Genomic DNA, 14,563 nt, shown 5'->3' on the forward strand with positions numbered 1-14,563 from the left:
GGCAGGATAGATGTACATTCAAATGGATTCATATATTCATTCATTTAGAAAACATAAATTGAGGATATGCTATATATCAGGCCTTGTTCTAGGCACTTAGGATACAGTTGTCAACGAGGTTCCTGCCCTCGTGGAGCATTTATTCTGATTGAGGCTTCATGGACCTAAATAGCCAAGAGAGTGTGGAGGGGGGTGGTGCCCAACCAGAGGTGATCTGGAGGTGACGTCTAAGCCAGAGCGTGATGCGGGAAGACGAGCCGGCAGCTCAGAAGGGCTGGAGTGCAGAGCGCGAGGTGACAGGTGGGAAGGGGCCTGGAGAGACATGGGCTGGAGGGGTGGGCGGGCTCCGATTACGTTGGGTGTTACAGGCCGAGCTAGGGTGTGGACTTGCTGTGAAGAGTCACAGGAACCTATGTGGGATTTTAAGCTGGAGTGATAGCAGATTTCGGCTGTAGAAAAATTACTCTGCACTATGAAGAATGAATTGGAGCGGGCAAGTCTGGAAGCAGGAAGGCTAATGAGATAGTTTGGCTGATGGCCTGATCTCGAGTTACATTTTGGTGTATAGAGTAGAAAGCAGGAGAAATAGAACCCCACTGCGGGGCAGTGAGAGGGACAAGAACCACATCGAAGGAGGCGGCGACTAAGCGGAGGCGTGAGGGGTGCGTGTGCTCCTGTGCACAGCTGTTAGCTCAGGAGCGGCTGGAGACTGACACTGAATGTCTTTTGCTTGTCAGGCACTTGACATACCTTATCTCAGGTTGTGTGACAGTACTGTGAGGGGTTACACGTGTTAGCCTCTCCTTTTCCCATGTAAGAACATTGGTTCTCAGAAAGGCTAAGTAATTTGTTCTAGATCACACCGCTAGTTGGTTAGGTGGCAAACTTGGGCAGAAGACATTACGTTAGCAGAGGCCTCGGGTGTATAGAGCATGATGTGTCTGTGGAAACGGGGGCAGGGTGTGGCGTGCTTTAGAGCTCAGCTCTGGGGCCAGCCAGCGTGGTTTGGAGTCTCAGCTCCGCCACCTCTGGCTGGTAAAGGGGAAGCAGCGCAACGTTTCTCTGCCTCCGTTTCCCTGTCTGTAATATGAATGTGGCCGTGGTAATTCTGTTACTTTCCTATCGTTATTATAACGAAAGACAGTGAAAGCTGTGGAGGAGCCAGAGCAAGGAAGACTCTCAGTGTAACCAAAAGCTAGATTACTTACCCCAGGTCATCGAGCTGAATAGCGGCAGACCTAGATTTTCTGAGTCTTAGCCTAGCTCTTGATCCCTTACTGTAAATACCAAGCTGTCCCTTTTACTCTGCCCTATTAAATGACCGCTGTGTTCTTTCTCAGAATTGGCCTTTCAGGACCAGATGGGTTAATGCCTTTTTGAGTCTGAACAGGTTGCATCTGGACCATAAAAGCCATTAAGTGCTCTCTTGACTAAGACTTAAGAAGTGTCCGTTTGGAAGGTAACGTTCCTCAAGTGGGGATCCAGTTTGCTTGTCTTACAAGTTTGGAAGAAATCCTTGATCTCCATCTTAAAACATGTATTCACATAAACTGAGTTCTTGGTACAAATACGGCATTTGAACACATAGTACTAACATTGTAAATCACCTATACCTCAATTAAAAAAAGAAGAAGAAAACGTAGTACTGAGTGAAGATATCCACATGAGAGTGAGATCCCTAGAGTTTTATGCGTTTTGCTACCCGTCCCCAAAAATTAACGTTTTAGGAAAGAAAACAGAAAGAAAGAAATGTCCTTCACAAACCAAAGAATTTTTTAAATAATAGCTTTATTGAGATATAATTCACATACCATACAATTCACCCATGTAAAGTGAACAATTGATTGGTTCTTTTTTTTTTTTTTGCAGTACGCGGGCCTCTCACTGTTGTGGCCTCTCCCGTTGCGGAGCACAGGCTCCGGATGCGCAGGCTCAACAGCCATGGCTCACGGGCCCAGCCGCTCCGCGGCATGTGAGATCTTCCCAGACCGGGGCACGAACCCGTGTCCCCTGCATCAGCAGGCGGACTCTCAACCACTGCGCCACCAGGGAAGCCCTGATTGGTTCTTTAGTATATTCACAGAGGTCTGCAGCCATCAGCACAATCAATTTTAGAATGTTGTCTGACGCCAAAGAAAGTTCACACTTGTTAGCAGTCACTTCCCATTTCCCTCCAACTCCCCATCCCTGGGCAGCCACCAGTCTACTTTCTGTCTCTGCACATTTGCCTGTTCTGGCGTTTCCTATAAACAGAATCAGCCGTACACTGTGTGGTCCTTTATGCCTGGCTTTCACTTCGCATCATGTTTTCAGAGTTCATCCATGTTGTAGCCTGTGTCAATGCTTCCTTCTTTTCTGTCGTTGAATCACATTCCGTTGTATAGATAAGCCCCGTTTTGTTCCTCCCTTTATCAGTTGACGGGCATTAGGGTGGTTTCCACTCTGGCTCTTATGAATAATGCTGCTATAAATAGTTACGCATAAGTTTTTGTATGGACATGTGTCTTCCCTTGAGATTAACTTTTTAACTGGCCTTAGTCTTATCCTTGGGTGTCCTTGAGAGAAACTTGATACCGTTTCTTTGTGAACTGTGTACAATAGACCATCAGTGTCCGTCCTCTGAGGTGGGTGAATGTGGGCAGCACTGCTTGTCGCTCAGCCTCCTTGTCATGTGGGATTCTGGGGCTGTTCCAGCTATTGTATGAGGGGTGACTTCACCTTGCAGACCACAGAGGAAAGCGAGGTGGGTCTCGCCCGGAGCTCTGCCCCTTTCTCTTGGGCAGAAATGCTTCTCCTGGAGCATCATCCTCTCACGTGTAAATCTGAGTGTCGTGCTTCTTTTAGAACACACAGCACACGTTGTGTCCCCTAAACAAGCAAGAGACAAAACAAAAAATAAGACTTGGCAGTCCCTCCTCCTCAAACTCATACAAATGTGAGGATAAAATGAAAAAATAGTTTTGAATCAGATAGTTTGAAGTTTTCTGTAAAAGGTCCAAGGTAGTAGTACTTCAAACATTCCCAACTCAAATTAGTCCACAAGACTAACGATGAACAAAATGTAGGAAAACAAAGAAGTAACGGATAGAGACATCTATTGCGTAAAATGTGCATAGCGTTCACCATTTTAACCGTTTGTCAGTGCACAGCTCGGTGGCATTAGGTACGTTCACCCTGTTGTGCAGCCATCACCACCGTCATCTGCAGAACTTTCTCATCTTCCCAGACTGAGACTCTGTCCCCATCAAACACCAACTCCCCATCCCCCGCCCCACCCCCAGCTCCTGGCAACCTCTGTTATGCTTTCTGTCTCCATGAATTTGACTATTCTAGGCCTCATAAAAGTAGAATCATAAGGTATTTGTCCTTTTTGTGTCTAGCTTATTTCACTTAGCATAATGTCTTTAAGATTCATTCATGTTGTAGCCTGTGTCAGAATTTCATTCCTTTTTAAGGCTGAATAACATTCTATTTATGTATATACAACAGTTTGTTTATTCATCAGTTGGTGGATGGTTGGGTTGTTTCCACCTTTTGAAAACTGTGAATGATGCTGCTGTGAACATTGGTTGTTCAAGTATCTGTCTGAGTCTCTGCTTTCAGTTCTTTTGGGTATACACCCAGAAGTGGAATTCCTGGATTATATGGTAATTCTGTATATATTTTTTTAGGAACCACTATGTTGTTTTCTACAGTGGCTGCATAATTTTACATTGCCACCAGCAATTTCTCCACATCCTCACCAACACTTATTTTCTGTTTTTTGTTTTTTATAATAATCATCCCAATGATTGTCAGGTGGTTTCTCATTGTGATTTTAATTTGCATTTCCCTAATGACTAGTGATGTTGAGCATCTTTTCATGTGCTTATTGGCCATTTATGTATCTTCTTTTAAAAAGAAGATTTTTTTAAAAAAAATTATTTATTTATTTATTTATTTATTTATTTTTGGCTGCGTTGGGTCTTCGTTGCTGTGCGTGGGCTTTCTCTAGTTGTGGCGAGTGGAGCCCACTCTTCGCTGCGGTGCGCGGGCTTCTCACTGTGGTGGCTTCTCTTGTTGCGGAGCGCAGGCTTCAGTAGTTGTGGTTTGCGGGCTCTAGAGCGCAGGCTCAGTAGTTGTGGCACTCAGGCTTAGTTGCTCCGTGGCATGTGGAATCTTCCTGGACTAGTGCTCGAACCCGTGTGCTCTGCATTGGCAGGCGGATTCTTAACCACTGTGCCACCAGGGAAGCCCTCTTTACCCATTTTTGAATTGGGTTTGTTTTTGTTGCTGTTGAGTTATATATTCTGGATATTAATCGTTTATCAGATATATGATTTGCAAAAGAGGATAAATTAGGGAACGGAACAGCAGGAAGGGAAAACAAGGGATGGATCTAGGTGAGAATATGAAGAAAGAATTGTCAAAATTTGGATTAAATAGCTATGTTTTAAGTCAGAACAGCTTGGACTTTTTAAGCAAGGAAGTTAAAATTATATTTGGTTCAGAGGTCTCTGGCCCTTTTTGACAGTTTCTCCCTTTCTGCCAGGTATCTCAGGGAGTCTGAACTTTGATGAGGAGGAGACTGATGGGGAGGAGGAAGAAGGGAAACAACCAGGATCTCACTCGTCCTATTCAGAGGCCGAGAGACCCAGTTCTGCATCCAGCCAGAAGCCAGCCACAGTATGTAGTTCTGAAACGTCTTCCTCTGAGCTAATTTCACTGCTTCCTAACCACATCTCCGGTATTTAAATGCCATTACTGGATGAGGGCTGCTTCAAAGATTTAAGCTGGAATTTACACTTCAAGTCCACGACTCCCTAATTTCTTGCGTCTTGAACCAGCTTCTGTGAAGCCGTATCCCATTTTCATACTTTGCTGCTGCATTACTCCCAATACTCGTATACCTATTTAACTTCTCAGAGTTTTTCCCTACCTTGTCAGAAGACTGAGACGTACAGGTAAATCAGTAAATTATTTTGTCCTTTAAGTGTTTCTCAAAGAGAATATGAGGTTTCCTGACCCAGCCGCCTACTGCTCACATATGGCTGTTCTTTCAGGATACAGGAGCTTCCGGAACTGCAGCCCAGCACACTGATAACCAGCTGGGAGAAATAGAGAATTTAGAGGGCTTCGCATACAGTCCTGCCCCTCGAGGTGTCACAGTGAAGTGTCGGATAACTCGGGATAAAAAAGGAATGGATCGGGGGCTTTTCCCTACCTACTATATGCACTTGGAAAAGGACGAAAATCGGAAGGTATGAGAAATGGGTCTTTTTTGTTTTGTTTCGTTTTGGCTGTGTCAGGCCTTAGTTGTGGCATGTGGGCTCCAGAGTGTGTGGGCCCAGTAGTTGAGGCACTGGGCTTAGTTGCCCCGAGGCATGTGGGATCTTTGTTCCCCGACCAGGGATCGAACCTGCGTCCCCTGCATTGGAAGGTGGATTCGCAACCACTGGACCACCAGGGAAGTCCTGAGAAGTGGTTCTTAAGACAGATCTTGAGATGGAGGGAAGAGTGCTGTGGGCTGGGTCGTTGATGGTCTTATGATGGGGGGTGGGGATGGGGGAGCACCTGGGGGAGCAGCGGTGTTCGACAGGAACTAGGCTGTACTTACTAGTTCCCAGGTGCTGTGTTCTCACTGTCTTCAAAGAGGTCATAGTCTAATAGTCAAAACCTACCCACCCCGCAAAGAGAAAGTTTTATCCAGAAGATAAGAAGATGGAAGAGACTATTTGAATGTAATTATTTTTACCTCCATCCCTTTTCGGGGTGGGGGAGTTTCCAGTGTGCTCTTTGATTTTGATTATGACAGTGTGGAAGAAAGAAGGGTTTAGGGAATAGGAGGAATTGGAAAAACAGAAAACATGCAAGTGGAATGTCTTGTTTTTCATCCTAGAAATTCTAATTTAGTTTATACATAAATTTGAGGCAGTTAATACTTGCTAATGAACAATGTATTTTGTAATACCAGGCCTAAGTGGATGATTTTAAGAGCCTAGAAATGTGGGCTTCCCTGGTGGCGCAGTGGTTGAGAGCCCACCTGCCGATGCAGGGGACACGGGTTCATGCCCCAGTCCGGGAGGATCCCACGTGCCGCGGAGCAGCTGGACCCGTGAGCCATGGCCGCTGAGCCTGTGCGTCCGGAGCCTGTGCTCCGCAACGGAAGAGGCCACAACAGTGAGAGGCCCGTGTACCGCAAAAAAAAAAAAAAAAAAAAAAAAGAGCCTAGAAATGAGATGATGATAGTAGATATTAATGTTGTTATAACCACTGTCTACTGAGTGTTTACAGTTACCAGGTGTGTGCTAAATGCTTTATGTATATTATTACCTACAACCCTTAGGACAACGCTGTAAGATAGGATTTCTTATCCCAGCCTAGGGATTGCCCCCAAACACACTAAGGAGTGGCAGAGCCAGATTCAAACCTGTATCTCTTGGATTCCAGAGTGCCCCCCTCCCCTTAGTTACTGCCCTCTCCTGCTTCCTTATTATTGTCCAAGTCGAGGAGTGTTTGGGAAGGATGCATAAATACGGCAGTATTCGTATCACTGAAGTCGCAGGAGTTTAGAACAACAACGTACAAAATGCAGCAAGAAGCATCAGGAGAGCCGTTGCAGGGAGAATGGGAAGCACAGTGTCCAGGGTCCTGCCTCTTCCAAAGGTGGAAGGACTCTTCCTCATGAAATTGGATGAAGCTTTTTTAAAAAGTCACTGGAGGCTTTAGGGATAAAGTTGTAAATAATGATATGGAGAATCAAGCTAGTGAATTTAGAAAAATTGTGCACTAGGGAAACCCTGATAGTGAATTCTGAGAAGCATTATAAGGATTAGAAAAAGTGATAAGGACCTAGAGATTGGTCTTCTCCCAGAAAACCCCAAATGGCAGGTACACTGGTGCTACGATAGGGCATGGAGGCCCCTCAGGGGCCCGAGGCCACAGAGCTCGCGGGGTCAGGGCCGGGGGCAAGGATTGGCTACCCCTCACCCAGCTGGGCCGCCTGGTCAGGGCTCTGGAGGAGACCCGTCTCTTCTGCTCATCCATCCGGGAATCCGAGGTGACTGACTCTTCCCTGGGGGCATCCCTCCTTCAAGGATGAGGTTTTGACAGTGATGCCTGAGCATAACCCGTTCTGCCCTGCAGCCCAGGGTCAAGGCGTTTGTTGCTATTGGGGGTTGAAGTGGACAGATGCTGGTCAGGGTATTCAGTGCTTCAAGGAGATCGCCACTGCCATCGTGAGGCCATTGTTCTGGCCAAGTTCTCCGTAGTCCTCGTGTGGTGAGGCTACTGGGGGAACAGGATCGGCCAGCCCCAGACCAGCCCTGCAGGCCGACCGGCCACTGTGGCTCTGGGCCGGTGCCTCTCATCCTGCCCCGGCACACTGGCGTCATCCCAGCCGCTGTGCCCGAGAAGCTGGTGCTGGCTGGCGTGGACGATGCTGCACCTTGGCCGGGGGTTGCACCGCCGCCCTGGGCAGCTTTGCCAAGGCCACCTGTGTACTGTCTCCAAGACGTAGGCTGCCTCACCCCCGAGCTCTGGAGGGAGACCGTGTTCACTGATTGTCCCTGTCAGGGGTTCACTGAGCGTCCTGTAATGACCCACATTAGGTCTCCATGCGGGAGACCCAGGCTCCAGCTGTGGCCACCACATCGTTTTTCTGCAAGAAAAGTCAAAGTGAATGAAACCTGTTTAAAAAAAAAAAAAAAAGACCCAGAGACGGACTGCTTGGTACATGATAGGCAGTTGCTAAATATTTGCTTAGTTAAATATTTAGTTAAAATAGGCAGGACAAACGTGGCAGTTCTCTCGAGTGCATTTTTTACTGAAAAAATTTCTTCCTTTTCTAGATATTTCTTCTTGCAGGTAGAAAGCGGAAAAAGAGCAAAACATCCAACTACCTTATCTCCACTGATCCAACAGATTTATCTCGTGAAGGGGAAAGTTACATTGGCAAACTCAGGTGAGAGCAGCCTTAGATCCTGTCCTGCTCTTCTGATGGTTTGATTCCTGTAGTTTCAGAACGATCCATATCGGTTTTACAATGAGCCGGTCGATGTCATCTAAAAAAATAAAGTTAATAGAAGGTCTAAGGCCCTTCCTTGTTTTAAGGCTAGATCTTCGAGAAAGTGATGATGAGCCCTTGACCTTTGGAGAGTGGGCCGAGAGGCTGTCCCATACCTCTCCTGGCTTGTGTTTGTATGGGAGAAAAATACAGATCACTGTGGTGGCTTTTTCTCTTGATTCTAGGTCCAACCTCATGGGGACCAAGTTTACAGTTTATGACCATGGTGTCAGCCCGGCCAAGGCCCAGGGTCTGGTAGAAAAGGCCTGCACGCGGCAGGAGCTGGCCGCCGTCTGCTACGTGAGTGCCGCCTCCCGTTTCCCCAGCCTCCTGGCGTCCCGGCCCTGGGCTTGCAGTCCCCGTCCCAAGCTGGTTTCTGTGTACTCAGGTTATTTATGAATTGCCAAGTTGAGCTGTATTTACTGTTTCAGCCGCCCTCACTCATCTCCTCCTCTCTCAGTGCCGCCGTGTTAACGCAGGCCTTCCTTACCCCTTACCCGCTGGCTCGCGGTTACCGTAAATTGGAAGCCGGTCTCTGCTTCCCGCCCTCTCGACCTGGTTCACCCTGTACAGCTGCTGATGCTCTTCTCCTGCTCCACAGCCCCTCAGGCTGCCCAGCCCCTGAGTCCAGAATCAAGCCTGGACACTGCACCTCTCCCTGCCGGCTCCCCGGGGGGCACGCTCCCTGCGCGTTCCCGTCATTCTAGCCGCTCCTCCCGTCCCTGCGCCCCACCTGCGAGCCTGCCCTGCCCCTCCTTGCCTCTGCCTGTCCCCCAGCGTCAGCAGAGGGGTCTCTCCCGACACTAGATGTGCTTGGTGCTCCCCTCGGTGCCCCGCGCCTCCTCCAGCGCCCCGGACTGCTTCTTCAGCACCATCCTTCTCTGCCAGTTCGTAAAGTCCCATTCACCGCTGTTTCCATATGAACACGGACCTGGCGCGTAGTGGGCATGCGAAGTTGTGGAGTCAAAGAAGCAAGAGGGAATTAACCCGACTCAGTTGTTACTTTGATCCCAGAGTCTCAACTTGCCATCAGTTGGAATTAATCTCATCACTTGATTCCCATGAGATTTTTATCTAAGTGACTGAGAATCATTTGACTTAACACTTTATAATGTATAGATGTTTTCTCTTAGCTTCAGAATCAATTCAATATTTTAACTATGCACGACTTGGTGTGTATGTATATGAATACACATATATCCATGTATTTAATGTACTTATTTTATTCATATATAATCTGCCTAGTTTGACAGGCATTTGATTTTTTTTACCTCCAGATACAGGTCCTATTTAATTTAAACTGTAATTCTCACTCTGTATCATATAGTGCCGTGTCCTCATTGGGAAATAGATATTTATTGAAGATGACAAAATTGGACAGTATGCTCATAATTGTCTGAAATTTCACTTAAAGCTAAAGAGTAAGAGTAGGGTTTCAAGCCTATAGAGTGTTTTAAATTCAAATGTTCAAATTAGGTTTAAAAAGAGGAAACAGTCTTATTTTCCTGGGCTTGATTCTCCGTCTCTCTTTGTTTAACTACAGTGAAGTAATAGAATAGTGTTTAGTGCTCTCCACATTGTCCCCGTTTTACATGCCCAGGAGGGCCTTGCATTAAGAATGAGGTCTTGTGTGCTTCCCTGATGGCGTAGTGGTTAAGAATCCGCCTGCCGATGCAGGGGACACAGGTTCGATCCCTGGTCCGGGAAGATCTCACATGCCATGGAGCAACTAAGCCCATGCGCCACAACTACTGAGCCTGTGCTCTAGAGCCCGCGAGCCACAACTACTGAGCCCACGCGCTGAAACTACTGAGCCTGCACTCTAGAGCCTGTGAGCCACAACTGCTGAGCCCACGTGCCACAACTACTGAAGCCCGTGTGCCTACAGCCCGTGCTCCACAACAAGAGAAGCCACCGCCATGAGAAGCCTGCGCACCACAACAAAGAGTAGCCCCCGCTCGCCGCAACTAGAGAAAGCCGCACGCAGCAACGAACACCCAATGCAGCCATAAATAAATAGATAGATAGATAGATAGACGCAGCCATAAATAGATAGATAGGTAGGTACGTAGGTAGATTGATAGAAAGAAAATGCATGGTATTAAAAAAAAAAGAATGAGGCCTCGTCTTCATTTCTGTTTCAAGTTCCTGTTTATTTCCCTCTCTTCCAGGAAACAAATGTACTCGGATTTAAAGGCCCGAGGAAAATGTCTGTGATCATCCCAGGGATGAATATGAATCATGAACGAATCCCATTTCAGCCACGAAATGTAAGTAAGAGCATATTTCATCAACAAAGGACTCTAACAACAAGACTGCGGTACAGGCAAGATGAATAGAAAACAGTGTTGATTCCTCCTGAGCCCAGCCTGGAGAGTGGCCCACTCTTCCTCAGGAGAGCCAGCCCTCCAGACCCTCGGGGTAGGTGCTGTTGCTAACGTGGTTGATTTGCAACAAACGAGAGTCCAAATGTCTTGAGAAGCACATATTGCACAGTTCTGTTTTTTTAAACAAACAATAAATTTACTTTCAATGAAAAAAAAAAGGAAGGGCTTCCCTGGTGGCGCAGTGGTTGAGAGTCCGCCTGCCGATGCAGGGGACACGGGTTCGTGCCCCGGTCCGGGAAGATCCCACATGCCGCGGAGCGATTGGGCCCGTGGGCCGTGGCCGCTGAGCCTGCGCGTCCGGAGCCTGTGCTCCACAACGGGAGAGGCCGCAACAGTGAGAGGCCCGCGTACCACAAAAAAACCCACTGGGTCTGTAAAGAGAGACGCTAGTTATTCTATAAGAATCCAACGAAGCTCTGTTGGCTCTGTTTCTGTTTTACTTTCTGAAACGAAGGAAGTAGGCCCCTTCTCTGCTTCCCACCTCAACAGCCTTGAGGGTGAGCGGTTTGCGGTGGTCCTCAGCACACACTCCTCTCCTGCAGGACCGCGAGAGCTTGCTTTCAAAGTGGCAGAACAAAGCCATGGAGAACTTGATCGAGCTGCACAACAAGTCCCCCGTCTGGAACGATGACACCCAGTCCTACGTCCTGAACTTCCACGGCCGGGTCACTCAGGCCTCTGTGAAGAACTTCCAGATAGTCCACGAAAATGACCGTAAGCCCCAGGAAGAGAGGTGTTCTGACAGGATTCGGATGAGCAGTGCCCCTCATTGGTGGGAAGTTAGACTCAGGAGAGCGTGACTTACGAAAGAAATGACCTCCTCGGAGAGACAGACCTACAGTCTTGCAGTCGGCCGTCAGGGCCGCTGAGTTGAGGGCAGGAGCGTGTGAGGGGTCTCTTGTGGCAACCGGAGGAGTCCTGGGGTGCTGCTTGGGGGGCAGAGGCCCTTCCTCAGGAAAGGTTCTTGCCCTTCCGGCCCCCCCGGAGTTTGCGCTGCCCCCCCTTGCCCTTCCGCCCCCCCCGAGCTTGTGCTGCTCCCCTCTTGCCCTTCCGACCCCCCCCCCCGAGCTTGCACGGCCCCCTCTTGCCCTTGCGGCCCCCCCCCCGAGCTTGTGCTGCTCTGCCTCTTGCCCTTCCAGCCTCCCCGCCGCAGTTTGCACTGCACCCCCACGTCTTGCCCTTCCCTGCTGGTCTGGGCAGGGAGCCGAGTGGAGTCGCAGTAGAGCCTTGGTCGTGCTCGGCAGGCACTCTTGGTCAGGCCGCTTTCCATCTTTCTAAGGGTTTCCCATTTTAAAGAGACCTATTTGGAGGATGTCTTCCTTACCTCCTGACGTCCTGATCTCTCTCTGCCTCTAGCTGACTACATAGTCATGCAGTTTGGACGTGTGGCCGATGACGTGTTCACCCTGGACTACAACTACCCGCTGTGCGCGCTCCAGGCCTTCGCCATCGGGCTCTCCAGCTTCGACAGCAAGCTGGCCTGTGAATGACAGCTGAGCAGGCTCTGTGCTTTTTCTCTGCAGAGCTTTCTGGAGCACGTAGCCGCTGCTCTTGAGCTTGCCCAGGACATGGAGAGTGACAGGCCCCCCTTTTGGAATGGTCCCTGAAAGTATGTATGTAGATGTGCATGGATGCACATATGTGTGTGTACACACATATGTACACACACACCCCTTCTCGGGGTCTCACAGCCCTGGTCAGGGGTCACAGCTTGACTCGGGTGAGAGACTGTCCAGAGCTCACGGTGACTGTGAAGTCACCACCCAGCGGTCAGAATCCCGTTCTTAGAAACTTGCAGCCAGAAGCAGCTTCTCATGCTTCAGTACTTGGGTCTCTTTTTTTGCAGAACTTTTCAGAGAGGGACATTCCCTGAATTACCTTTAGTCTCCAGGTCTGCAGAGTTTTTCTGTAAGTGGGCGGCGGGGCGGTCCCGGCTGTAGGGTATCTCTGCCCCCTGTGGGCTTGGGCATCTTCCAGAACGGCCGTGTCGTGAGAGCACCTGAGTGGGGACAGTGCCTCCAGGAAGTGCAGGCCTGCAAGTCGGATCTGAAGCGGCACCCGGCCTCATCTGCTGTGACGTAGCCTTGTCTTTGCTTTGGCCACGGTGGTTTCCAGAGTGTCATTTACCGTTGGTGATCATTCCTCACCCATGGCGGGGGCCCTGGGAAAAGCGCTCCTCTCTGCCGTCTCTGTGGGGGAGTGTGGTGCCTGTTCCCCAGAGGCAGCCACTGTCCCTCAGCTCGGGAGGCACCGTGTCACGGTCCCCCTTCCCTTAGGGCCGGCTGGCTGGCTGGCTGCAGTCTCAGAGTGGCTCTGGCCCAGTTTGTGATCAGTGATGTGAGCAATTTACGTACTTGTCTTTTTTTTTTTTTTTTGCGGTACCCGGGCCTCTCACTGTTGTGGCCTCTCCCGTTGCGGAGCACAGGCTCCGGACGCGCAGGCTCAGCGGCCATGGCTCACGGGCCCAGCCGCTCCGCGGCATGTGGGATCTTCCCGGACCGGGGCACGAACCCGTGTCCCCTGCATCGGCAGGCGGACTCTCAACCACTGCGCCACCAGGGAAGCCCGATGTACTTGTCTTAATCGCAGGCTAGGCTGCAAGCATAACCTCTCGAGGTGGCCTAGTCTGCTTACGACTGAGAGGGATTTGACAGAGGCCGTCACCATCTTCAGCCCAGGAGTGCGTCCCCGCTGGGTTACTGTGCAGCCGTTAGTGCAGACTCACCTGTGGCCTGCGTGGGAGGGGAGAGAACAGTGTGTGTGGAACTTCCCACTGTCACTGCCCAGAGGGGCGAGGACCGGGCCTGGCTGGCAGAGCTTGGGCCTCTCTTCTTGGCTTGAGTGTCAGCAGCCCCTGAGGCCTGGTTCATCCGTGGCGGATCACGTCCTGTCACTTTCCTCACGGACTGTAAGAGTTTTGCTAAGCCGTTCAGGTTGTTACCCTCTCCCAACAAATCACGTGCCTCTGCTGCTAGTTCACGGCCTCCGCGTGCATCCGAGTCCTGAGGATCCAGGAACACCGTGAGCTCTGCATTGGTGTCGGCCACCTTCCAGGCCTCGTGCGCCAAGCTGTCTGCCAGCCTGGGGCCAGGCATCGGCGGCTTTCGCTTCGTCCCGTCCCTTCTGTGGACGTCCTTTCTGTCCCTGCTTCTATCCCTGCTCCACATCACATAGCAGCGGGAAGGAAAGAGACCCGGGGGGTGAGCAGACCCGCGGCTCACCCCACGGCTAAGTCCCACCCGCTCTGCCCTGACACGGCTGCTTCCCCTCAAGTGCCTCACTCATCAGGTGCCCGCCAGGCCCGCGGGACCACCGCCCTGATCCTGGAAATGGAAGGCTCTTCACTCGTCTCCTGTTGGAGAATATGAAGTGTCTGGGGAAGGGGGGCCGGCGGGGCTGGATCTGACCTTGCTTCCTCCTGCCTGCTCTGGTGCAGACACATACCCCAGCTTCATGTCCTTCCTGCTTGAGCGTGCAGGTGATCGGTTTTACATGAATCATGTTTATACCTTTTGTATGCTACAGAAATAAAAAAGGATTTATATAAAAATGTGAGTGTTGCCGTTCTTCTTTCAGACTCCTGTCCCTCGCGTGCCTCCTACCAGCATGTTCTGTCACAGTAATTCCATCGCTTGGCAACAGCGAACCAGTCAGTTCTTTGAAGCCAAGTGGGTATCACCGAAGTTTTCATCCAGATAGAGCAGGGTCTGCAGACTCGGATCTGCGTCCTGGCGACTGTAGACTCACCGTGTGTGCGATGCTGAGAGTGTCCTGGGTAGGTGACGGAGCTGAGGCTGAGCAGGGGAGCCAGAGGGCAGCCGCCTGCACTGGTCAGCCTCCTGCACCGGTCAGCCTCCTGGGTCAGCTGCATTGGTGTTGCTTCCTGATTCAGCCGCAGAGCAAATTAAATACCTGATAATGACAGGGACCCCATGTCTTACCTCTAAGTGTTCACATTTAAAGCTTCCTTATACGGACAAGTTGAGAAAAGTGTGTTCACAAGTCTTGCTGAGGCCTTCCTGCTCTCGGTGTCACGGGGATGGACGAGTGGCGTGGAAGGAAGCGGGAAGAGCCCAAAGAGCAGGACGAGAGCCGGAGTTGGTCTGATTTCTGTGGCTTGGCTTCTCTTCCA

The 14,563-nt window shown here is 50.1% G+C and overlaps 1 protein-coding gene and 1 pseudogene across 6 annotated transcripts in view; both read left to right on the forward strand.

The window, feature by feature from the left end:
• The window catches only part of TULP3 (TUB like protein 3), a 42,831-nt gene extending 28,850 nt beyond the window's left edge, over positions 1-13,981 (forward strand). For all 6 annotated transcript variants that reach the window (XM_060112463.1, XM_060112458.1, XM_060112462.1 and 3 more), the window contains 7 exons: positions 4,532-4,665; positions 5,043-5,240; positions 7,830-7,942; positions 8,230-8,344; positions 10,216-10,314; positions 10,974-11,145; positions 11,788-13,981. In XM_060112463.1, the coding sequence (XP_059968446.1) occupies positions 4,532-4,665; positions 5,043-5,240; positions 7,830-7,942; positions 8,230-8,344; positions 10,216-10,314; positions 10,974-11,145; positions 11,788-11,921 (965 nt within the window). In that variant the 3' untranslated portion in view covers positions 11,922-13,981. The remainder of the gene's footprint in view (positions 1-4,531; positions 4,666-5,042; positions 5,241-7,829; positions 7,943-8,229; positions 8,345-10,215; positions 10,315-10,973; positions 11,146-11,787) is intronic.
• Positions 5,542-7,664, forward strand: LOC132498980 (small ribosomal subunit protein uS5-like; annotated as a pseudogene).
• Positions 13,982-14,563: the final 582 nt, after the last annotated feature.

This window comes from Mesoplodon densirostris, chromosome 11 (assembly GCF_025265405.1).
Source record: "Mesoplodon densirostris isolate mMesDen1 chromosome 11, mMesDen1 primary haplotype, whole genome shotgun sequence".
Classification (NCBI taxonomy): Eukaryota; Metazoa; Chordata; class Mammalia; order Artiodactyla; family Ziphiidae; genus Mesoplodon; species Mesoplodon densirostris.